The 25820-nt window shown below is 37.4% G+C and overlaps 2 protein-coding genes across 5 annotated transcripts; one reads left to right on the forward strand and one right to left on the reverse strand.

Annotated features, from left to right (window-relative positions):
* Window positions 1–6060: 6060 nt before the first annotated feature.
* LOC110754936 (membrane steroid-binding protein 2) lies at window positions 6061–7143 on the forward strand. Its single transcript, XM_021956065.2, has 2 exons — window positions 6061–6514; window positions 6779–7143. The coding sequence occupies exons 1-2, from the start codon at window positions 6168–6170 to the stop codon at window positions 7032–7034; spliced, it is 603 nt and encodes a 200-aa protein (XP_021811757.1). The 5' UTR covers window positions 6061–6167; the 3' UTR covers window positions 7035–7143.
* LOC110754937 (Chaperone DnaJ-domain superfamily protein) lies at window positions 6797–11664 on the reverse strand. 4 transcript variants are annotated; one of them, XR_002526418.2, is made up of 4 exons: window positions 11003–11664; window positions 10520–10589; window positions 7659–7965; window positions 6797–7576 (listed from the first exon to the last, which is right to left on the reverse strand). XR_002526418.2 is itself a non-coding variant. In XM_021956067.2 (3 exons), the coding sequence occupies exons 1-3, from the start codon at window positions 11401–11403 to the stop codon at window positions 7948–7950; spliced, it is 489 nt and encodes a 162-aa protein (XP_021811759.1). In that variant the 5' UTR covers window positions 11404–11664; the 3' UTR covers window positions 6797–7947. The 4 variants fall into 4 exon arrangements, 3 of the variants coding, with proteins under 3 accessions (XP_021811759.1, XP_088100270.1, XP_021811758.1); XM_021956067.2 differs by having other exon boundaries at window positions 6797–7965; XM_088244144.1 differs by lacking the exons at window positions 6797–7576; window positions 7659–7965 and adding an exon at window positions 7972–8127 and having other exon boundaries at window positions 11003–11663.
* Window positions 11665–25820: the final 14156 nt, after the last annotated feature.

Genomic DNA, 25820 nt, shown 5'->3' on the forward strand with positions numbered 1-25820 from the left:
ATGTGAATTTATGAATTTGAATTTATCTTCTTTTATGTATGAATTTGAATGTGTGAGATGTTCTCATATTATATATATATATATATATATATATATATATATATATATATATATATATATTTGGCAATGTGTGAAATCATTGAACTCTCTGGCCTTCTAGGGGTTGATTTTAGATTCTCATTAGTTCAAATTTGTAATAGTATCATCCAAGACCATCTTACAGTGTTTTGGAATTAGTTAGCTTAGTCTTCAACAAATCTCTTGGTATTGAAAATGTAATCTTCATTAGCATGAACTGAAACTACTTGGTACTGGCTTTTACATTGGGGAGAATTCATAATATTTTATTCGATAAAAAAATACCTTGTGAAATACAATTCAAGCTAACGAAAAGCTAGATAAGTAGACTTAGATTTACAGTCTAAGTATTCTATTAAAAAGGGAGATGTGCACCTCTATATTCAGTTCATCCAGCAATTATGTTAGAAAAGGGATTTCTTGTAACATCTCTTGTTTTAAGTCTTTCAAGTGCTGAGAAGAAAAGAGTCAGTGTAAACAAATGCCTATGCATGATAGGGTTATATATATATATTAAAAGAAGGAAATGAGAGCAATGGATATTCAGGTTACAATACAAAGCTACATTTGCTAGCTGATATACTCTTACTTAAGTTATAAGGTGGTATTGCTTAAGTTATAAGGTTGTAGTGCTCTCAAACCTGAAAATGTTGAGGCACTAATTTGTACATGAGACTGGATATTTATTTGTTTCTTTTTATCATCATCTAAAGTCCTATTTGGGTAGTTAGCTATAACTATTGTTTTATTTGGCTTGTATGTTTTCATGTTTACAGGATTTCCTAACCCACTGAACATGAAACTTCACTGCAATCAATGGTACCATGCATATGAAGAGTCCTAATAATTTACACGACTTCTATATCTTCTACATGGGAAAGGGACTCACTCTTCTTCTTGTGCTTCTTAATTTGAAATTGGTTTTGATTATGTTTTTCAGTTAGGTATTGTTTTGATTTTGATTTTGGATTTGCAGGTCTTCGAACTAGCGGGCCATCCACCCTTCCCAGCATCTGATAAGGGTAATTTTTTTTTCCCTTCAAATTTATCTCTCTGTCTCTGTCTTTCATTTTGGCGAATGGTTGAGGATTTTATTTATTTATTTTAGTAATGCATGAGGAATATATATATTATGAACTGCATGTTAAAAACTATCATGCTACATTGGAAGTGGTATTATTTGCCTAATTGTGGCATAGTGCTAAGAATAGTTAAGTTTGGAATCACAAAATGAGGACGTAAAGACAAACACTAGGCCATTGTACATGGCATTGGAGACATGGTTGAAGCTGGTCCCAGCTTTTGGCTGCTTTCGTTGCACTTTTTTGTTTGATATTCAAAGCCTATAAGATTGATGATCGTTATACAATCCAAAAAGTAAAAAAAGGAAAAAGAAAAGAACAAATCTCTATCCCAAACTGGCATATTGCTTTCTATTCAAGTTAATTATGTTGTAGGTTTGTTCTTTTTTTGTTTACAATGATGAATTTCTAATTGTTTTCATATTAGCATATTGCTTTATGTTTCCATTCATTTTATTGATAGTTTCGTGATTGTTTTTCAGGTTGGGGTAAAGAATTAGGCCAAGTACAAGACTAATATACTATTTTGGAGTCTATTTATTTGGCTACTTGAATTTGTAATATTTTCATTGTATCTGGAGATTGTATTTTAAAAAAATATATATATACATAATGACTTAAGATTTTATATTTATAATTATTGGTTCTGTAGAGTGAATGTATTGAACAATACATTCAATCACATGAATGAAGTTTATGTTGGCTTTGATGAGGATATAGTACCATTGAGAATAAGCTTTTAAAGTAAATTTGACTGTTATATCATAGTTTATGTGCCAATTGAAACAATCTTCCCATTAGCATTGTGAATGGGCATTGTACCAAAAGTTGTATTATGAGATTAGTGTACGCATATTATCATGTTATTGGCAGTCTTTTCAATTTTAAGAAAGTAAACACAATATGTGATTTGTCAATGCAATTGACAAACAGGTAGTGCCATTTGCATTCCAGTCGTGCAATTGACAAAGAAAGTAGTACTATTTGCATTCTAGTCGAGCAATTGTCATGATCTGTGCACAATTAATTGAAAATGTAAATATAATATGTGATTTGTCAATGCAATTGACAAACAGGTAGGGTAATTTGCATTCTAGTAGTGAAATTGACAACTAAAGTAGTCCCATTTGCATTTGAGGCAATATTAACAGCTCAACGACATCAAAAATAAGCTTTTTACAAAGCAAAAAAAGCTCCCAACCTTAGCCCCCCTCTCTTCTAGTTCCGCAAGAGGGGGAAGTGGTCACCGACCCTTCTCCCCTGCTTTCTTTTTCTTTTTCTCTCCTCTCCTTATTTAATGAAACTCGATTTAGACCAACAAAAAAAAAGGAAAAAAAAAAGGTTGTCCCATTTGCATTTCAGTCTTGCAATTATCATTATCTTTGCATTTGAGTTATTTCACAGACAAGAAACACAATATGATCAATGTCAATATTTTTCTCTTCTTTAATGTTGGGCATATTGTTGATGTTGAAAAGTTTGTGACTCATTCGAAAAACATTAGATAGAATTTATTAATTGTAATGCAAATGGCATGATATTTGTAGCCTTGCATTTTGGTAATGGAAATGTAAGAGGTACTTCAATATGTCATTTTGAATCCAATTACCAATTGGTTAGTCCTATTTTGCAATGATTGTATCCATATTGCCATGTTATTGGTAGCCTTTTACATTTTGAGAACATATGTGATTTGTGAATGCAATTGACAAACAATTACGTCTAATTGCAATATAGTCTTGCAACTGACAAACAAAATAGTCTCTTTGCATTCTTGTCGCGCAATTGCCATTATATGTGCACAATTATGAAATGTAGAATCTCTCAGTAAGGACTAATCCTTCATAATTTAATTGTATGTTTATATTTCTACTAAATACAATTGATGTGTATCCATTTATTTTCATATTAATTATGCCATGGAAGACATGTTGCCTATTTTCAAGAAAAGGAAATAACTCAATTGACAAACAGTGAGTTGGAAATTGAACAAGCATAATACAATTGACAAACAGAGTGTAGGAAATTGAACAAGTATAATGCAATTGACAAACCGTCTGTTTGAAATTGCAAACGTGCATGCATGCCTATTTTCTTAACGTTTGGCTTCGTTTTCCACAGGATTTCACTTCCCACTCGAAATAGTTTTGTAACCCCAAACTTTTTTTTTTTTGGTTGAAAAACATGCGATTTTTGCCCTGTGTTAATAGTTTGTAAACATCTATTTAATTTATAATTAAATAACAAAATAAACCTATAAAGCGAAGGTGGGACAGTAGAGAAGTAAATTAGGTTCTTATCCTTGAAAACAAAAGGGTTTACAATAGGAAGGACTCGTATTACACTGTTGGATCCATATCATTGTAAAATAAGGATTTACAACGTTAAGGATTATGAGAACCCTAATGTTGTAAACGTGGTGCGAAAACCTGTAAATCACTACCTAAATTGTGTAACTTACAAGTTTATGGATCCTTTTTACAGCGTTATGGTACCCTCGTATACCAACCATTGTAAAATCGGCCCTTAATATTGTAAACCGTCATTTTACTACAATAAGGACCCCAATTTACATCCTCATGGTCCGGACTTGCCTATTCTTTGTAATTTGGATACATATCCTTGTAAAATAAGGATTTACAACATTAAGGATTATGAGAACCCTAATGTTGTAAACGTGGTGCAAAAACCTGTAAATCACTACCTAAATTGTGTAACTTACAAGTTTATGGATCCTTTTTACAACGTTATGGTACCTTTGTATCCCAACCATTGTAAAATCGGCCCTTAATCTTGTAAACCCTCATTTTACTACAATAAGGACCCCAATTTACATCCTCATGGTCCGAACTTGCCTATTCTTTGTAATTTGGATTCATATCCTTGTAAAATAAGGATTTATAACGTTAAGGATTATGAGAACCCTAATGTTGTAAACGTGGTGCAAAAACCTGTAAATCACTACCTAAATTGTGTAACTTACAAGTTTATGGATCCTTTTTACAGCGTTATGGTACCCTCGTATCCCAACCATTGTAAAATCGGCCCTTAATATTGTAAACCCTCATTTTACTACAATAAGGACCCCAATTTACATCCTCATGGTCCGGACTTGCCTATTCTTTGTAATTTGGATCCATATCCTTGTAAAATAAGGATTTACAACGTTAAGGATTATGAGAACCCTAATATTGTAAACATGGTGCAAAAACCTGTAAATCACTACCTAAATCGTGTAACTTACAAGTTTATGGATCCTTTTTACAGCATTATGGTACCCTCGTATCCCAACCATTGTAAAATCGGCCCTTAATATTGTAAACCCTCATTTTACTACAATAAGGACCCCAATTTACATCCTCATGGTCCGGACTTGCCTATTCTTTGTAATTTGAATCCATATCCTTGTAAAATAAGAATTTACAACATTAAGGATTATGAGAACCCTAATGTTGTAAACGTGGTGCAAAAACCTGTAAATCACTACCTAAATTGTGTAACTTACAAGTTTATGGATCCTTTTTACAATGTTATGGTACCCTCGTATACCAACCACTGTAAAATTGGCCCTTAATATTGTAAACCCTCATTTTACTACAATAAGGACCCCAATTTACATCCTCATGGTCCGGACTTGCCTATTCTTTGTAATTTGGATCCATATCCTTGTAAAATAAGGATTTACAACATTAAGGATTATGAGAACCCTAACGTTGTAATCGTGGTACAAAAACTTGTAAATAACTACCTAAATCGTGTAACTTACATGTTTTTGGATCCTCTTTACAAGGTTATGGTACCCTCGTATCCTAAAATTGTAAAATCGGCCCTTAGTCTTGTAAACCCTCATTTTACTAGAATAAGGACCCAATTTACATCCTCATGGTCCGGAGTTACCAAGTCCTTGTAATGTGGATCAATATCCTTGTAAATGGGTATTTACAACGTTATGGATTAGGTGAACCCTAATGTTGTAATCCTGGTTCAAAAACTTGTAAATCGCTACCCAAATCTTGTAACTTATAAGTTTTAGGATCCTTTTACAATGTTATGGTACTCAGATATCCAAACTATTGTAAATCACTATCCAATCATATGCCAATTGCCAAACAGGAAGGGCATAATTGCATGACCCTTATGCAATTGCATTTTCAAAAATGCAATTGCCAAATAGAAAGGGCATAATCGCTACCCAAATCTTGTAACTTATAAGTTTTAGGATCCTCTTACAATGTTATGGTACTCTCATATCCAAACTACTGTAAATCACTATCCAATCATATGCCAATTGCCAAACAGGAAGGGCATAATTGCATGACCCTAATGTTGTAATCCTGGTTCAAAAACTTGTAAATCGCTACCCAAATCTTGTAACTTATAAGTTTTAGGATCCTCTTACAATGTTATGGTACTCTCATATCCAAACTACTGTAAATTACTATCCAATCATATGCCAATTGCCAAACAGGAAGGGCATAATTGCATGACCCTTATGCAATTGTATTTTCAAAAAGTGAAAACTTGATAACTTGTATAACCGGTAACCAATTTTTTTAAAAATTTGGGAGCATCATAAAGGACAAATGGTGCATGGGTGCACCTGGTGTACTATAGAAGGTGCCTTGCCACCATACGTCAAGCGAGAAGAAACACCTTTTGGCACCTTTTGAAAAATAGAAAAAGGACTCCTTACACAATAAAAAAAATTAATAAGGGTATTATTGTTCAAATACTAGAATTTTGTCATTCTTTATAAAGACTTCCCATTTTTGGGCTGAATCAAAATGTTTTTTCATTTTATAATGCAACCGGTTATTTAGTGTGAAGTATATTGATGGAGTGGCTGGGTTAAATATGCAAAGACAAAACATATATATCGAAGAAACAAAAAAAAAAAGATAAAAAAAGAGGTAGGTGAGCTTTGACTTGGTAGGTGAAGTAGAAGAATCAAATCCATATACATAAAAACAGAGAAATTAGAAGAAGAAGACGAAAAAGAGAGAAGAAATGGGAGGAGGAATATACGGGGCAGTGATGGAGGAGATAACGTTGTACACGGGACTTTCACCGGCGGCCTTCTTCACAATCGCAGGGATGATGGTTGTGGTTTACAGAATTGTCAGCGCAATGTTTGTGGGGCCCGAAGACTACAACAAGCCTCCCATGGCGGCAAGCATCGGCACCGATTCCAATTTGGTTAACAAGTACTTGAATCTCAACCAAACCACCACCAAAACTCCGACGCAAATGGGAGACATGACGGAGCAACAATTGAGAGGCTTTGATGGTTCTGATCCCAATAAGCCTCTGCTCATGGCCATCAGAGCTCAGATCTATGACGTCTCTATCTCCAGGTAGTTTGCCGGATTTTCCACTTTTGTCTATTTCATTTCAATTGTGGCAATTAGACCCACGTAGTTTGATATTCTTGCAATTTAAGAACACGTACTAATTTCTGTCCAATTTAGTGATAAAGTAAATACGTGTCGCTGAATGAGTATTTTGAACGGATTTGTAATGTTGTCCTGGCCAACTGGCATTATTTTTCAAGTTTGGTTTTGTGGTTTATTTTTGAATTTATTGGACTGAGTGAGTTTGGTGGCCCTTACAACCTGCAGGAATTTTTATGGTCCTGGGGGACCGTACGCAATGTTTGCTGGAAGAGATGCTAGCAGAGCTTTAGCTCTTCTGTCCTTTAAGCCCCAAGACATAAATGGCAACATTGAAGGTCTTGGGCCCGATGAACTTGAGATTTTACAGGACTGGGAAGATAAATTCATTGAAAAATATCCCAATGTCGGGAAGCTTGTAGCAGAGCCAACAAAGACCGAGCAAACTGAAGCTCAACAGCAAGGAATTGGGCAAGAACAATAGAGAGGGAAGGAGAGAGGAGAGGAGAGGAGAGGAGAGGCTAATCTGTTGGTATCTAAATCTATCAACTGTTATTTCTTCTGAATCTGAGCTTTGCAGTTGTTTGTTGCTATTATTGTTCGTGTAAATATGGTAGTTAGTTAGGGCATCTTTAACCGATATGTTAAATTGCGACGTCGATATAAAATAAAAACCACACTCCCTTCACAGCGGTCAGCCCTTCCATCCCATCTTTTTTACTTATTTTAACTTAATGTAATTTTTTGTCACGTCTGGGATCCAGAGCCACCAAAACTCTACAATCAAATGAAGTCTACTCATTTCTAGAATCAAAGCAACATGCAGAGTTCATCTGTAAAGGATCTGAGAAAAACAACCTGGGAACCCCAATTGCCATCATAAAGCTAAAAAATTACCGGTTAGGTCACTCAACGTTTGGCTCATTCCATTAATCACAACATTGCCAACAAGAATTTGACTTGAAATATTCCTGATACAAAAGCTCAGCGGGGAATATATAGCCCAGCTCACAACACTTCAGCTACCTGCTATGCAGACATTAATTTTCCCCCATTTGACTCCAAAAAAATAAAAACAAAATACTAGAGGCTATTAATTCAGACTTACTAGATAACTCCAACCTCAGCTTACTGCCTCCTTAGTGAGTTCATCAGAAGGCACTTGCCCAATAGTTGATTCTGCCAACACAACAGCCTTTCCAACAATCCGACCGTCGCCGCATTTCCAATCTCCACAACATCCGGCAAGCTTATTACAGACCCAACCTCTCATGTTGAACTGAAGCCACTAAAAATTCCATCAGATTTCGTCTTCCTCACTTTTCCAGAACCAGAGCATCACTAGAAATAGAACAGTTTCCATACTCTGGAGCATCAACAAATCAGCTCCTTCAGAATTATCTTCTTCTGATTACCTGGTCAACAGACTAAATTCAATACCAGTATTGTTGAAACTTCCTTTGCTGAAGGAAACATATTTTCAAGGCACCGCATATTCTTCTCTCTGTAACATTTGATCAATAAGCTCAAATTTTCATCCACCTCAAACATCTTATATCCCCTCTTTTGCTCTATCACTGGTACACCAATCCCCACACAAATGTAATAACATTATAAACAGGTTATGCCATCACAATAAAATAAAACATGAGCAGCAGTAAGAAATGGAATCATCAGAATCGATTTAACCTCCCAATAATTAAAAACAAATAAAAAAATTGAAGGCTTCACTTCACAGCTAAATTTAATTTCTAAGCAAGAGCCCACCAAATCCTTCTCCTTCTAGCAGATAATCAACGGGCAAATACCGAAATCCTATCCTCCGCACTAACCCTTTTTTCTTGCCCAGTACCCTTAAATATACATGTGACTACATAAGCATATGAAAACGAGACTACAACCCAACCTTTATCCACAAATTCAAGAGAGTAAAGCAAAAGGGTTAATCAGAAAGAAACTAGGAAAAAATAAACCAACTCTGATAATCACAAGAAAACCACCAATGTGGGTCAGTTGGAAGAGTCAGGCTCATGGTTTGCCCCCATGTGGTCTGAGGTTCAAAAGCAACCAAATGATTGTAGGGCTTGGCCGGGGGCCCAGTTTCAAAGCTGAGTCCGCAATGTGGATTGGTGGATTCCTGGTTATATTAAAAATTAAAAATTAAAAAAAACCTAGGTTTTCCTGGATCTAAGAGAATCCATCTCAGATTATCTTGAGAAATAGGCCTCCTCTACCTGTTTCCTTCTTCTTTAGGAACAAACCAAAATCCAAATAATCAGAAACCATCAAAACAGGCAAAAAAAGAAAAAAGAAAAAAGCAAATCAGAATGTGACATAGAGAGGCTTTAAGGAAAAGAAGAGAGATTAAGAAAGATGCAGATCCTTATCTGTTAAAAAATGAAAAGTAAGAGAACAATGCTTTCCTTTTGTGCCAAAATAGAAAGAAGGGTTGAGAATAACATTTAATAAAAATAAATTTACATTGAAGACCTTCTCAATAAAAACTCAATATTCAAAACTCCAACTAAAAGTATTTATACAACTAGATTTATTTTTCTTTTGTTTTATGTATAATACTTTAAAAAAAATGTTATTTTACCAAAATAACTGTGCTTATCACTTACATGCAAGGGACATGTTAATGTGCTTCTGTGGATGTGTGCGTTTATTGATGCATCAAGAAATTTTTATGACACATAACTTGAATAACATGACAACTGAAAAATTCCAATCATTGTAATATATGTCCACATGAACAAGTGCATTATTCTTCAGAGAGAGAAAAAAATCAACACCGAGAAAGAAATACTGAATCAAGTATAGACAGATTATACAAATACGTTAAAAGCAACATACTCCATCTTCAAAAACCAGTAAGAGCTCTTTGCTTTTACCTGGACAAAAAAGGACTCTGTTTCATACATAAATATAGCAATTTTAATAAACTTATAATAACATGTAATGGAGTGATTACTGTGGTTGTGTGGATGTGTGTGTATACATCAGGAAAATATCTATGATACATAACCTGAATACATGATACTTAAAATGTTCCATTTATTGTAACTATTTTTTTTATGTACATGAACAAATACATTATTGTTTCACAAGAAAAAACTTATAAAGCGACAAACTCTGTCCTCATAAACTAATGAGAACTTTTTGCTTTTATCTGCACACAAATGTGGTGATTTGACCAAGATGACTTCTAAGTACAATAAGAAGAAGGCAAACTAGATTTAATGGCCACCTCCTACGGCTTCTCTTTACGTACTTTGGATCTTTCAAGGGATCTCATTGTTTCTTCAAATGATTTCTGAATGCAAATGAAAGCTTGTCAGTGAAACAATCTTGGAGAACATTCATTCTGCATTATATCCCTGGTATGATTTCAAAATGACCAAGTAGGGCATTCCCCAATAAAGTAAATGTATTTAAAGTTCAGTAACGAAAAAAAAAAAACAACCTCCAGTAGGCATCTCAGGTCTCAATTACTGTTAGACAAGGTTTAAGAGAAACCAACTGAAAGTAGTTCAAAATCAATGGCACTAACAAAGCAACCACATGTATGCTTGCTGGAGCTAATATAAGAAAATTTTGATTGTGCATGCCTCTACATTTACTTTTTGAATTTGCATTTCATATTAATAATCAAAAGTGCGCAAAAACCACGCCATATGACAGTTATCAAACTCGCTAGGTTTCTAGGAAGGATTTATTTAGCTTGCACCTTGAAGGGTGCCTTCTTTTGTTCATTTAGGTAAGCCAAATGAATCAGAGAACAATGGTTGAAATTAGGATCAATATTGGTCTTTGGTTCGGTTTCTATAAATCATATTACACACCACATGTCCCCACCAGGAAGATTGTATGACCACAAAGTAGTGAAAGCAAGGATTTAAAAAACAAAACCCTGGAGAGAGGAATTCCAGGGTGAGAGGGAAAAAAAAAAAGAAAAGAGAAACGTACCTCAGCATTATGCATCTTCCATAGAGCATCCCAGCCCCTATTAACAACGACCATGCCGCCTAAGAAAGCCCTGCATAAAATTCATCTACCAATGAAAATTTTCCAAAGAGAAAATGTACCAAAAATCTTATATATAAGAAGATTTGGGTATCGTTAAAAGTACTGAAATGTTTGCATCATTAGCTAATAGGTATGTTTTTCTTATAGCATTCATCATTACAATTAGCACAAAATTGAAACTAACTAGACTAGAAAATACCAGGGCAAAGAGCACTTTGTCAACATCTAAAACCCATGATCACAAATTGATACAAATTACAATCTAAATTCCGTAACAACTGAACAAATCAGATATCTTTGCAACATGTTTACCAGTCAAAGAAATCAAAATGAACAAAAACCAACCATGTATATTCATACATTTCTCAATTGCAACCATCAATTCACTCATAAAAATTAACCATGGAAAATACACAACAATACCCTGCAACGGAGAGATTCAGAAGAAACGCTCGCGTCGTGACGTAGCGAAGCACATTCTCAAACGCAGAGGAAGCTCCAGAGCCTCCAGAGGAGGCTCGTCTGTACTTGCCTCCATAATTGGTAGCACTATAACCATAACCATGGCCGTAATTACTAGTATTTGCATTGTAATTGTGGGAGCGAGAGCTCCGGAAATTATAGTCGGCGCGCTTGCGATCGTCGATGAGGACCTGGTAGGCCTCTGAGACCTGCTTGAATCTGAGGGTGGTGCTCTCCCTCACGGCCTTGGGGGAGTGGGAGTGCTTGTCTGGGTGCAGCTTCACCGCCAGTTTCCTGAACGCTTCCTTGATTTCTTCTTTGCTCGCGCTCCTTGGCAACCCCAGAACCTTGTAGTGGTCCATTGGTTTTGGAATTTGATGATTTTCAATCGATGTTTGTTTGTGATTGTTCAATTTTCTGTTGGCATGGCCATGGAATTGGAGTGAAGGAGTGAGTTCAGAGGGGTTTATCAATTCAATTCGTCATGGTAAATTCAACCTCGTGGCAGCGCCGTAGCCGCTTCCTTTTTGCCATGCTTTTGCAGTTTGCCTGCAATTCATTTTCAGGAAAAATGGATCAAGCAAATTTCGCTCTTGTCTCCTAAGTTTGCCCAAAATTTCAATTTAGCCCCTATAGTTTTTTCTTTGGCGACTTTAGTTTGATACAGGGCGTGTACATAATGTTATTTAGTTTGGGGGAAATTTTTTTTTTTATTAGATAGAAGGCAAAAGCCGGTTACAACAAAGTGAGCTCCACAAAGGAATTCAACAAGCTGCAGCACAAGAAGGCATAAAATCTACTACATCATAAAACTTGAGGACATAAAGCCCAAAAAAGCAAAGCGCACACAAAAGGCAATGAATACGGAATAGGGAAATGCCACACCACCCATAACCAAACAACAGCATAATCAACACAAGCCCACACCCACCGGAGAGGAACCAATAACCAATGCTCAAGACAAAAAATGGTGCTGAACAAGCTACCAAAGTTACAAAGAGCGCTACCATAATCCAAGCAATAAGTGACATAAGCACTTTAAAAGCAACCCTAACTGCATAAGAGTCACCAAGGAAAGGAGACCCTCGTGTGGTCGAGGCACTGAAGATGGTGATGAAGGGAAGGTGTCGAGAAATAGCCGCTAATGGTAGGAGGAGAAAATACATATCAAGCACTAGAGGCTCTTACAAGTAAAAACTAGAAGAGAATATTGATGAACACCACAAATGGGTTGAAAACAAAAGCAGCACAAAAGGCTGAAGAGAACTGCATAGCACGCTTGGTCACCCTGTTTGCTACCAAATCACAGATAGAGGCAAATCACATATCTGAAGTAGCTTTCTAGCATGAATCAAATCTCAAATCTGCAAAAGAAACAAACAAAGCAAAAAAAAAAAAAAAGGGCCGGCAACACAACAACGGAAACAATAAAGCAACTGCGGCGGCCACACCCAAGCCACTAAAACACAAAAGTAATCCCTGGACAAAGTAGATCCAAAATAGGAGCAAAACAACGAAACCACCCACACCCAACCACACACTCCCTGCAAAATAAAAGAAAATCCCAAAGTCACAGTAAAAGAAAAGGGCGAGGAAGAAAACTCAAGGAGGAAGGGAAAGAGAGGATGGGAAACAAAGGAAGGGAAAGAGAGGATGGGAAACAAAGGAAGGGGCGAGAGGAGAGGGGAGGGGAGACGGGGGTGGCAGCTAAGTCTCCAAAAACCTTGGGTTTTCTTTCCTAGGGAGAGAGGGCGGCTAGGTCAAAAAAAAGGGTGAGCTAGTTTGAGGGATACCTTTGACGACATAGTAACATATAATTTGATTTGAATTTAAAGAATAAGGATTCACATGTCTCAGTGTCAGATCTTTACCTGCACTTCAATGTCGTATCTGATCTCTATCACCATCTCTTTTTGCGGTTTCTTCATGTTTGGAATAAGTCGCAAAGACTCTCTAGATTTTTTGTGTAGTTTTCACCTCTCATTTTCTGAGAGTTTTTCATCTCTCTTTTGTAAGAGCTTTCCACCTCTTTTTTATGAGAGTTTTATTTATATTGTTATGGCTTGGTTTTTTCAAGCTTTATCTCCTTTTCGTTAGTGATGTTTTCAGTGCGCTATGGGAACCAGTTAACGCTCGACAGCCATCAAAAAGGCCTAAAAGTTGACCATGACTAGTGCTGTAAGTTGCGATTGAATCGTAGTATCGAACGATCCAGTTGCCCAGTTTTTTGCGCCATTTTCCTAGTTTTTAAGCCTAAACAGCTTTTAAGCACAGTTTTTAGAAGCCTTCATCAAAGATAAACTCGACAATTTTTAGGACATTTTTTGAAGCCTTTTTTTTATGTAAGTTTTAGGCCACTTAACTTAAAGCCAAGTTTTGATTCAAAACTTTTGAACATAATTTAAGGCACTTTTTCATTCATAACATAATTTATCATCATGCATTGCATCATCATATCATCAAATTATTCTACATAGCAAGTAAAACTTAATTAAAAGTTACAACCCAAATAGAAAATGAAGTGCAATGAAAACTTAATTAAAATTACAACCTAAATATGAAATGAAGTGGAATGAAAACTTATTTAAGTTACAAACCATGGTCTCTCTCACAAATCAAAATGATATATTTCTTCAAAGAGGAGGTAATGATGATGTGGAAGCAAATCAAGGAGGTAGTGATGTTGTTGTAGAAGCTTGAGTACCAGCCAAATCTAATAACAAGTGAAAAAAATATTAATGTGAAAAAAAGAAGCCACAAATAGAAATTTTTGTTTTAAAAATAATTAGATATGTCTTACTTTTTTAAGTGCTTCAAGTTCTTTATAGAACGCAAACTCTTCATCTATTGGTTCCTTGTAGAAGCAAAATTCATCCGCCTTGAGTCAATCATTGGTACACACTAATGCCTCTACCATTTTAGGTGTCAATGAAGCTCTAAAAGGATCTACAAGACTCTTGCCTAAGCTAAAAACATTCTCACTAAAAACAGTAGAGCTTGGGATAGCAAAGATATCCTTGGAAATCTTTGAAAGGATTGGATATCTACCCTCATTGCCTTTATACCAATTCAAGAGTTTAAATCCTTTGCTAAAAGGGCTTTCAAAAGGATCGATGAAGTATTTTTATCAACTTCATTGGATATTTCCACAAGTGTTTCCTCCTTCCTTTGTTGCACAAGTTGATGGAACATTTTAGTTTGAAGAACATAATAGCCTTAAACCTCATTTGCAAAATTTTCATCTTGGCCTTCATTCATTGGTTGGCTCACTAAGGCATCCACCCCTCTATACTCATGATACAAGTTGAACAAGCATGTTCTGACTTCTCTCACAACCTCATCTTTCTTATTAGAATCGACCTTGAGATTTTGGAAGCTTATCTTAAGCATTTGAAGTTTAAATCTTGGGTTTGGCACTAATGCTATAAAAGTCATTTTGTTCACTTTTAAAACTTCCCCAATACTTTTAAAACTTCTTCTTCATTCATCAAGCCACCTTTGCAAGACCGGATCTCTTGGATCATTCATTTTGAGTTCAATCTCAACTTGTAAACTAACCAATTCATGGAAAATTAAATTGGATGTAATCGGTTTGGTTGCACTTAGTAAGTTTGAAAAGCTTGATTTTCAGCCACCATCCTATTGAAAACTATCTTGTACTTGAAAGCACAATCAAGTTTTTTATAAGTTGAATTCCACCTTATCACCACATCCATTGGCACATTTTCCATCCTATCGATCCCATGTAGTTGATGTTTTGGATCGATGTCCAAGTATCAGTTCTCAAGCAAAAAGGTCATTGCTTCCAAGCTCACTGCTTGATGAAAGTAAACAATGAGTTGGATGGGGACAAATAGTTTATACCAAGAGACGATTTGTATCCTGTCATGCACAAGATGATTTGTAACAAAATTGCATGGGGAAGCAATTTCAGGTTTTTCGGTCGTGCTAATTTTCAACCATTTATATTGTAGTGGATGGAGTCTATCTTAAACAACTTTGGTGACATCCTATGCCAAACTAATATTTATGGTGCAGTTGATGTTTCCCGTTACTCTTACGATATTTGCCCTAATGTTTGGCGAGCATTCTGTGAGTTATGGGGGCCTTTATCTAACATGTTCCATCCCTGGAATGGTGAAATGAGCTTTTCTTTATAAGACCTGAAAGTAATTGGCAAATTACCAATTTTGGGTCTCCCATATGATGAGTTTATCCCTTTGAACGAAGAGCTATGTCACGAAGACTTATATCCCTCAACTGTTGGGGAACTTTTGAGGATCCACGCTCAACTATGCATTTTCCATAAGAAGGAATAAATTACTATTTGTGCCTAATAAATCACGGCCATGAGCTGGCCGAAGAAGCCTCCTTTCTCGGCCCTGACACTTGCTCGTAAAACTGAAACGCAGCGTTTCAACGAGGTGCTTTGCCTTCCTGAACACAAAAGAAAATTGCCAAGGCATGATCATCTCGGCCTCGAGTGCAGGCCGAGGCCGAGGCCAAGCAAAATCGCGGCCAGAAATATTAAAGTTAGATCATCACGTGATAGCAAGGACCCATGCTTCATTTAATGAAGTAGCGCCTGTTTAATGCAGCAAACCCACTGGCCACAAATAAGCATTTAATGCATGAGGGAAGGTGGGAAGTGACTGAAGTCAGGTTGTGGCGACAGAAGACAGAGTGATTAGACGTAGACATTCTCACAAGAATTCTTGCAGCTTGAGAGATTAGGTCACCAGCTATCAGAGCAATAAATGCGTCTCCACGGCCAGCTGCGCAGAAACCACGATTAGGGCGGCGGCCGAGATTCACCAGGATTTATGGGGTCACACCACCATGCTTCACGATCCCAAATGTCGATTGGACACCCACTTGCGCTAATCAGACTCCACTATGCGTAAATTTAGCCTCGATTACTCATCCAGGAACTCTTCCTATAAATACAAGGCTCGAGCTACATTCAACGGGTTCAAACACCAAACCAAAGCCTCCCACGGAGCAACTTATTTTTTCCTGTAATGCACTTTCAATATCTTTACTTGCTTTCCTAGGAGTAGTGTTAAACTGTAAGGAAAATTCATTCATCAATATATCATACGACCCTTGATTTTCAAGGTGCCGGAGCACCATCTCTGTTGTTCGTTCCCTCACCCCATATATCATACGACCGTCGTTCCCTGAACGACGCGCCGGAGCACCGCCCAAAACCCACCACCAACACCATCACTCAACGGCCTTGTAGTTCAGGCCGTGAACCTAACAGCCGAGACTAGTTCCTCTCTCGGCTACAATCGTTTGATTAGAAGATGAATTCAAATAGGCGCATCACTGATCCATCCTACACTCATCAACATCTCGACGCACGGTAGACCGTGCTGGCACGCCCACGCACAACCGCACCGCACCCGAAAGCAGGAAATCGCGTGTCAACGCACATCCCCTCGGCCCGGAACTCCAGGCCGTGAGATTTGCGCGGCAGACAATTACTACCGTCATTGAATTCAACATTTTTTGCAAGGAGAACTTGTATATGGTGTTGCTGAGAATGGCAAGCAAATAATTCCTGAATAAAAAGACAAGGCCCAAAAGCTTCCTTTGGACATTTCACGTGAAGGACAATTGACTGCTTTCTTAGCCTTTTGGCTTAGTCGTTTTGTCTTGCAAGTTAGTGTGGCTATAAGGCTAGAATGTTTCTATATGTCTAGTTTCACTTGGACCAACGGTATTAGGCCTTATTTACCATCCTCTCGGTATAGTTGCTACTCATCATAAAGGACCTCGGCTAGTGAATGAGCATCTTCCCATTCATTACGTGGTCGGATGGCTAGTTGAGCATTTTCCTAATTTGACTCCTCGTCGATGTGATAGCAACTTTCCATAAAATTATCCTCTTCTAGCGAGGTGGTTAGATCGAAGCCAAATATGTTAGTTCCAATCAAGCTAGAATCATCTTCAGGTGCGAGTTCATGGTTTATCGGCCCAGTGTCTTCCTCGCACATGAAGATTGTATCCTTTTAGACACAGAGACTTTAGCACACAATGTCTTTGAGTACTTGATTTGCATGTGCTTTGCATTGCTTCTTGAGAGGGCGGGTGGCAATCTTTGGTTGGAGCCTTACTACCTAAACACATTCGCTCACCAATTTGGTTTTGACCAAGGTGTTCCAACGAACAAGCTTGTCTTGTGTGTGTGTGAGAGATGGCGATGTGGGATTGAAAAAATAGAAAGAGCACAAGCCGTTCTTCTTCGGAAATACACCATGGTGCACTTCTATATTCCACGCTCTACCTGCATAGGAGAATGCTCTTTGTGGTATTGTAGATGGTGGATGACTTTGCACCTTACATGGGATTTTCTGTGTCAAATAATTTCTCAGTTGTAGACAAGCACGTCCAATGGAAGGACCATGTCTTTGTGACTGATAATTTAAAAAATATCTTGACATGAATGAGAAAAAGGGGCTCCAATTCATCTTCACCTCCTCATGGTGCTTCTTTGAGGAAGGACACAAGAACAGAATTCGTGATGCTAGAGGGCACCATTTCTTTGGGGTTAATCCAGCGATGCACCACTTCCCCAAGGTTAATCGAGGCTCACACACCTCAAACAAGTACGTCATGACAAACACAACAAGGTTGAGGTTGAAAGTTCTAGCCGTGTACCCGAAGAAGAGAGTTCATTTCGGATGCAATGGGAAATGAGACTTGATGATGTTGTTTTCCCTTGCAAAATGGAGCCTATAAATGCAGATAACTCAACTTTTGAGTTCATTTCTTCAAGTGAGGAGGAAAACATTATTCATAAGAACACTAACTTAGCAGTTATGCAACTTCTTTGAAATTTAGCATATGTCGAGAATTTTGTTTGTAAGATTCTTGGGACTGAAGTGAGCAAAAGCAGGCAGGAGTTCATCAGTGGAGAAATTAAAGGTATCTTCAGCTGACTTTCCTCCTCAGAGACACCTGCTTAACTTCTTATGCACCATTTCGAGGTTCTCAAGGCCCTTCAACTTTTGTGGTCCATGGTTGATATTTTTGGGTGTGGTGAAGCTACATTTAAACAATTTGTCAGGTTTGTGGACTGGATTTTTGAGCTTTCCAGGCAACATTCCAAGAGCAACGCCTACATTGAAGCATTAGGAGATGTGAATGTTAATCTAATTGATGATTTGATCCGTCAGCACGAGGAATGTTTAACCACTAAGTAAATTGTTGACACGCATCTAACAGAGATTGTTAAAGAGCTTGATGACTTGGATGTCAAGGAAGCTACTATCAGGGAAGTAGAAGAGAGAGTTTGCCAGATGCGGGAAGAGCACGAAGTTAAGAAAACTTCCCTTAAAGCGCAAAAGATGAACTTGGAGGTTTCTTTGGAGCATCAGAATGAACGGGCAGCCCGGCTTTAACAAACGAGAATTGATGCTAAAGACGATCTGATTTCCCAAATTGGGAGTAGTCGACTGTCAATGAAGGCTCAAGAGCAAAAGATTCACCAACTAATCAATGCCCCAATTTCTTTATGTAGTGAGCCCTAATAGATGAGCTTGATTCAACATTCCTTGCTCTTGTAATGTGGTTTTTCCACCAAGAATAATTTTCTAAAATAAACATTTGGTACGATTTTGCTTTCCTATTTCACATATTATGCTCATGTGATGTTGGAGTTCATACAACAATTTAACCAACTGCTAATACCATCGATGGACAAAATGAATTTGTGATCATTTGTGGTTGCACCTAGATTTTGGGCTAACTTGCCTATATACCTTGTAAAGGGATCGAGTCGAACATAGTTCACCCTCTTTGAATTGAGGTAATGAAGGGGGATTTTTGAACTTGTGATTGAATCTTAACTTTAAGGAACTAGACTGCCTACGTACCTCTTTTGAGGGATCAAGTTGACTATAGTTCTTTAAAGGGATCGAGCCGAACATAGTTCACCCTCTTTGAATTGAGGTAATGAAGGGGGATTTTCGAACTTGTGACTGAATCTTAATTTTAAGGAACTAGACTGCCTATGTACCTCTTTTGAGGGATCAAGTTGACTATAGTTCTTTTTCTTGGCCTGCCCTTTTGGGTTTTCAGGCCACAAAGCTCTTTTTTTTTTCTTTTTTTTATAAAAAAATTATAATTTTTTTGCTCTAATTTTTGCTTGGATTGCCCTTCCAGGTTTTTTAGCCCAATGAGCATTTTGATTTTCCCTAACTTTGCTTGAACTGCCCTTTTGGGTTTTCAGTCCAACGGGTGTTTTTTTTTGGCACCCTAACTTTTGCTTTAACAGCCTTTGCGGGTTTTTAGTTCAACGAGCATTTTTGAACCATCAGGCATAAAACCTCTTGACGAATTTCTCATGCACAAAAGGATAGATGCATTTGCTTTCTAAGTTTGACAACTCAAAGGCACCCTTGGAGAAAACTTTAGTAATGACGTAGGGCCCCTCCCACTTGGGTTCAAACTTGCCATGCATCTTTCTTGGTAATGACAAAGGGTCTTTGGATAGTTAAAACTAAATCTCCAATTGAGAAGGATCTGAATGCCCCTGCAACCTGAGTTTGATAGATTTCGAGCCTTTGTTGAGCTGGCAGTGTTTTCTCTTGTAAAGCTTCCAGTTCTGCCAGTTTTACATTTGCATTTTTGTTGGGGTTTGTCAACTATAAAGCTACCCCTAAAGATTACAATTGGACTTCTAACGCTATAATTTCTTCGGAGCCATACACCAAATTGTATGGTGTACATCTTGTTGAGTTGCGTACAGTTGTCCTATATGCCCATAATGCTTCAGGGAGGCGTTCATGCTAGTCTCTTTTATTTCTTGTGACCATCTTCTTTAGGATATTGCACAGATTCTTATTGAAAGCTTCAACTTGACTGTTTGACGAAGGATTGTAACTCGTGGAAAACGAGTGTTGAAACCTATACTTCTCACACAACTTGGTCATTAACTTGCAGTTGAAATACAATGCATTTCAGATATTATCTTTGATGGAACCCCATAACGACAGATGATGTGGTTCCTTATGAAGTTTGTAACATCGTCTGCTTGTATGTTCTCTATAGGAATTGGTGTTGACGTGATGACTTAGGCTTTATGATACCAATAACATCCAATACCCAAGCTTCAAATGGCCAAGACAAAGTTGTCAAATGCAATTGTTGGGGTGGCTAGTGTATGAAATCTCTAGGCAACTACAATCTTTACATGTGGTTACAAATTTCATTGAGAGTCGTACCATTGTTGGCCAGTAATAACCAAATCTATTGAGAGTTTTGGACTGGCTTGATAAGCATCGCAAGTGTCAACATGAGTATCATGAAGGGCTTTAGTTGCGTCATGTTTTGACAGACACCTTAACAACATATCATCAAAGGACCATTTGTACAAGGTATCGTTTAAACGCACGAACTGGATGGCTCTGTGTCTCTCTTCAACTCGTTTCCTTGCATCACTTGGAAACTTGCCATGTCGGAGATACTCAATTATGGGATGGCGCCAGTCAAGGTCATCTAGTTCTTTCTCACATTCAGAAACTGTAATGACATTTGACGCAACAACTTCTTCGATTATCTCTATAGCTGGGGGTAGTAAATGACGTTCCTCAATAGTGATTTGAATATCCCTTTCATCAAGTAGCATTAACGACACACCCAAATTAGCTAGTGCATCAACTTTATCATTTTCTAACCTCAGGATGTGACTGGCATGAATGTCAAGGAATTGTGACATGAGGTATTTTTCCGTTTCATGGTATGGAAAGAGAGTCGCATTTCTGACAGTGTATTGGCCATTTAACTATCTGACAATTAACTGTGAATCATCGTATGCTTGCAAACAATCAATATGCATCTCGAGAGAAATTTCAAGGCCAATGTTGAGTGCCTCATATTCTACCATGATATTTGAGCAAAAAGCTAGTAGAGAAAATGAGTACGGGATTAAGCCCCCAAACACAATTCCATATCGAATCCTTGGTTTATTTAGCTAAATTCACTCAAACACTCATCAATACAATTCAAGTCAAAAAATTTCTTGCAATGAGTCAATTATTCATTGCAATTCTTTGAACGACGAGTGGCTTGATTGCTGCAAAGGATACGTAGGCACCCTGAGGTTTGAAGCTGCAAAACCAAATACACATGTTTTGTTTCTTTATGATGGAATCAAAGGGTATTCCCTTGATTAATGCAAGAGATTGTAATTAAGAGGCATTGTGTCTCGAATGGGTCGAACCTAGAATAATAAAATCCTATTATTTAAATAGTGGTGGTGAAATTATGTTGGGAGGTTCACATTTTTCTTCAACATACAAGGCAACACCTTTTGATTCCATCATAAAGAAACAGAATGTGTGTGTTTGGTTTTGCACCTGATCCCAAGTCAAACCTCAAGGTGCCTTTGTGTCCCTTGTCAGAATCAAGCAACTCGTAGTTCAAAAAATCGCAATGAATAAATGACTCATTGCAAGGAAAATTTGATTTGAATCATATTGAGGAGTGTTTGAGTGAATTTAGATGAATAAACCAGGGATTCAATATGGAATTGTGTTAGGGGGGAATTTGATTGAGAAACCAAGGATTCTGTATGGATTCTATTTGAAAGCGGTTGCATCTAGATTGACCCTAGATTGCCTAAGTACTCTTTCGAAGGGATCAAACCAACATAGTTCAGAAATTTGGGGCTATGGAATGAATTTGATTTGTGGGAATTTGGTTGATGTAACCAATGATTCAAATTTTATCGTGGTTGCGTCTAGTAGGATGTACCCTTGACGGGATCAAACCAACTATTTGAGCAAAATTCTCACGGGACAATATTTGCAAGAGATTCTTCGCCCTTCGAACTTCCTTTTCTCTCTTCTTCCTCAATCCCTTCAAAAAAGATTGGAGTAAATATACCACACCCAAGGGGTGTTGGCCAAAGGCCTTTCGATGCCTGAGTCAGTTAATTGGATCTTGAGAAAGATATGATAAAGTAACTGGCGTGAGAAATAACTAACACACAAATTAAACCCTATAAATTATGCAATCGTAGTACAAGTAAGTAGGGATCGTTCTATTCTGGGGATTAGGAGGGAAGCTAATCAACAAAAATTAAACTTATTAAACTGAAAACTAAGTTAAGGAAAACAATGATTGGGGGAAATTTGGACGATGTAGACTAAAGTAATAATGACAGCAGCAAACAACTAAGTTGTGAATGAAGTATGGATTAAGGGATAGCTAGAGGATCCTTCTCCACACATGGAACATATGCATACAAATCGATCTCTAGTTACTCTTTCTATAAAGTATGAATGACAATGCCCCAAATTAATTGTGAATGCACTAATTAACTCTCAGATTTTCCTAAGTTCATTGAATTGGACTCAGCGACACAATCAAATTATTCTCATCAAGTTCCCTATATGAACAGCATGATAAAGATACGTATCAAAGATCATTAAATTTTGTGAAAATCATAAGCATTAACAAAGCATTCGTAACTATGAAAAGCATGATACTCCTGCTAAGAACTTACTTAACTCAATCATGACTAGTGACTTTTACCACTTGTGAATATAAGTTCATAACGATTAGGTGAAATTCCCTTATATTCTAGCATCAAATCCCTACATACAAACTAAGTATGCATCCTTAATACGCATACAAGAATAAGTTCTCAATAAAACAGAAAAGTAAATCGCATTCATACTTTATGAAACCATAACTGGAAGTGATCAATTCATATAAACCATATGTCCATGGCTTCGATTTCACCCCTAACTAAGAAGAAATTTAGTTACACATGTTCATAATAACTGAAAAGCAATCTAGAATAAACATTTAACTAAAATAGGGAAGAAGAACTCTGAAAACCCCAATGGATGCAGCAGGTTGTGTCTCCAAGTTCTTCTCTCTTTTTCCTCTCTTGCTACGGCCCCCAAAAACACACCTTTCCTGCGGCAACCCCTCCTTTATATATGTTGTAGATCTAGGGTAAAAGGGCCTAGCAGAAACACTAGATATTAGGGTTTGTTTGGTAGATTTCTTCTAGAACAAGGATAGGGCCCAGGCGCCACCTTTTTAGGAGAAAGGTGCGGCCCCAATGCTTTCTTCTAAGAAGCTGATTCTTGAATTAATTTCCCCATCTTTTTAGCACATTCCTAGCCTCTTTGAACTTCAAACACGTCCATCCATCTTGCCCCATGCATATGCTATCCATTCCAAGTCCAAAACTGCTCTAAAATGCCCCAAAATGCCCTTTCTTACCAATCTTGCCATCTGGACCTACAATAGTACGAAAATAAGCTAAATCACTCTAACAAATGGGAATTAACTAAGTAAATGCAAAGAAATAAGATAGCAAAGTCGCATAAATATGCTCCTATCAGTAACAAAAAGATGGTGGTCTTCTCTGATAGGGAGAGCCAAGTAGCCAAAGACGTGTGTGGTGGTGGCCGGAGCCTTGTGGGTGATACCAAACTTCTAGTCGATAGAACTATGAATTCCTAGTTTATAGGAAAAAGGGAACGAGAGGAATTTTAAGACAATTAAAGAAACAAAAGGAAGAAGCTAAGGAACTACCTTGAGTTCTGCTTTTAGAATTACTTGATTCATTTCAATGGCTAAAATTAACTAAACTAAAATAGTAAATTATTTTTAGCCATAAAGAGCGAATGGCCTAAAATCTCACTCATTTAAAACCATTAAATTAATAATATAATATAATTAATTATAATTATATTATATTATGTGTATTTTTGTAGGTAGATCCTCCTGGATCATGGCTCCCTCATTTAAGATGCTTGAGCTCCTGGTCAATCTAAATTGTGAGATGAGGAAACTCTGTTATTGCCTTGTCTCGAATATACCACTTCGATTTGCTAGGAAGTTGATCTTTTCTGCCAATATGGAAATACTCATACTTTCCATGTCGAGTCTCACGAACCTTCTCTCGAATTGAACCTTTTGTTCAATCTTTAAGTCATCAACTGATGGAAGGCATGTGTCTTTGTCAGGATCATCATCAAGTAGAGATGGCTCAAAAAGTTTAAGATTCTCAGCATTAATGACCGAGTACATATGTATGTATAGTGGTAATTCAAGTTGAAAGGCATTATCACCAATTTGTTTGATGATCTTGAATGGTCCATAACGAATAGGCTTCAGTTTCTTGCCTTCATTGGTTAGCCGCTCCTTTCCAAGGTGTAACCATACTAGGTCACCTTCTTTGAAGTTACATGGCACATGATGCTTATCATGGCGAGCTTTATATCGTTTCTGAGAACGTTTCAGTTGTGCCTCCACTTCAGTATGAATCTTTCTGACTCATTCGAGAAATTTATGTGCTCGAATATGTTCTTCTTCTTCTTTCCCACTTAATGGCTAGTCACTCATAGTGAATGCTAAATCAAAAGGACTCTGGGGTAAATAACCCAAACAAACCTCAAATGGAGATTTGAGTGTGGAGCCATGAATTGCTCGGTTAAAAGCAAACTGTAACTAAGGGAGACTTTCATCCCAGCCTTTGGATTCTTGGAATTGTAACCCCTCAACAAGTGTACCATAGTTCGGTTTATGACCTCTGTTTGCCCATCTGTCTGTGGATGAAATGCAGTGCTTCTTTTCAATATGGTATCCTTCATTCCCCATAACGACCTCCAGAAATGGCCTAAGAATCGAATGTCTCTATCAGAAATAATCGATGTAGGTAAGCCAAAATCCTTCCAAACATGTTGGAGAAATAACTTAACAGCTCCTTCTCCATTAACGGTCTTCTTGCATGGAATAAGAATCACCATCTTACTAAAAGGATCTACCAACATAAACAAGTAGTCATTTCCAGACTTGGTTTTAGGCAATCCACCTAAGAAATCCATCGAGATACTATCCTAAGGTTGGCTAGATACGGGCAATGGAAGATACAGTCCTAACTTTTTGTTGGAAGGCTTCGATGTGCCGCATGGAACACAACCTTGAATGTATTGTGAAACATTGAGATGCATCTTTGGCCAATAAACATAGCGACAAAGATTCAATAGTCTTCTCAACCCCAAAATGTCATGCTACTTTGGAAGTATGAGCCTCACGAATCCACTACAATTTGTCGCCGTTTTCTGAAATGCACAATTGTGTTCCCTTGTACATTAGTCCATCCTTCAATTGGAACTCACTAGTCTTTCCTTGTTGTAGCTTTGCATAGGCTGAGTTGAAATCAGCATCTATGTCGTACCCTTTGGCATATTCAGAAGGAACAATGGGTTGGAATTGCATAACCACCAGCAGTGTAGAACTAACTAGTGTAGGTGGTCTAGAAAACATATCTGCCAACTTATTAGTTGCTTCATTCTTGTACTTTATCACAACACTGGATTGTTGTAGGTAAGACATCCATTTCGTATGGTGAGCTTGCTACAACTTAGACTGTGTAGTTAAAAACTGAAGAGCTTTATGATCTGAGTGAACTACAACTTCTTTTCCCAATAAAAAAGCTCTCCAATGCTTCACTGCTTGATGCATTGTATATAGCTCCTTGTCATAAGTTGGATAGTTCAATACCGGTCCACTAAACATCTCAGAATGATATGCAACTGGTTTCCCATCTTGAAATAATACGGCTCTCATGGCATAGTTCGATGCACCTGCTTCCACTTCAAATGATTTCTGCAGATTCGGTAATGCTAGTACTAGGGCCTTTGTAATCTGTTGTTTCAACAACTGGAAAGGTTCTTCATGGTTTCTTGACCATTCAAACTTTTGATTGGCCTTTGTAAGAGAATGTAAGGGTGCTGCAATTTGT

This window comes from Prunus avium, chromosome 7 (assembly GCF_965620075.1).
Source record: "Prunus avium chromosome 7, drPruAviu1.hap1.1, whole genome shotgun sequence".
Classification (NCBI taxonomy): domain Eukaryota; kingdom Viridiplantae; phylum Streptophyta; class Magnoliopsida; order Rosales; family Rosaceae; genus Prunus; species Prunus avium.

Coding starts and splice junctions, on each gene's coding strand:
- LOC110754936 (XM_021956065.2), top strand. CDS start 6,168: ATGGGAGGAGGAATATACGGGGCAGTGATGGAGGAGATAACGTTGTAC. Junction 6,515..6,778: donor TATGACGTCTCTATCTCCAG/GTAGTTTGCCGG, acceptor TACAACCTGCAG/GAATTTTTATGGTCCTGGGG.
- LOC110754937 (XM_021956066.2), bottom strand. CDS start 11,403: ATGGACCACTACAAGGTTCTGGGGTTGCCAAGGAGCGCGAGCAAAGAA. Junction 10,590..11,002: donor CTGAATCTCTCCGTTGCAGG/GTATTGTTGTGT, acceptor AATTTTATGCAG/GGCTTTCTTAGGCGGCATGG. Junction 9,867..10,519: donor GGAAGATGCATAATGCTGAG/GTACGTTTCTCT, acceptor ATTTGCATTCAG/AAATCATTTGAAGAAACAAT.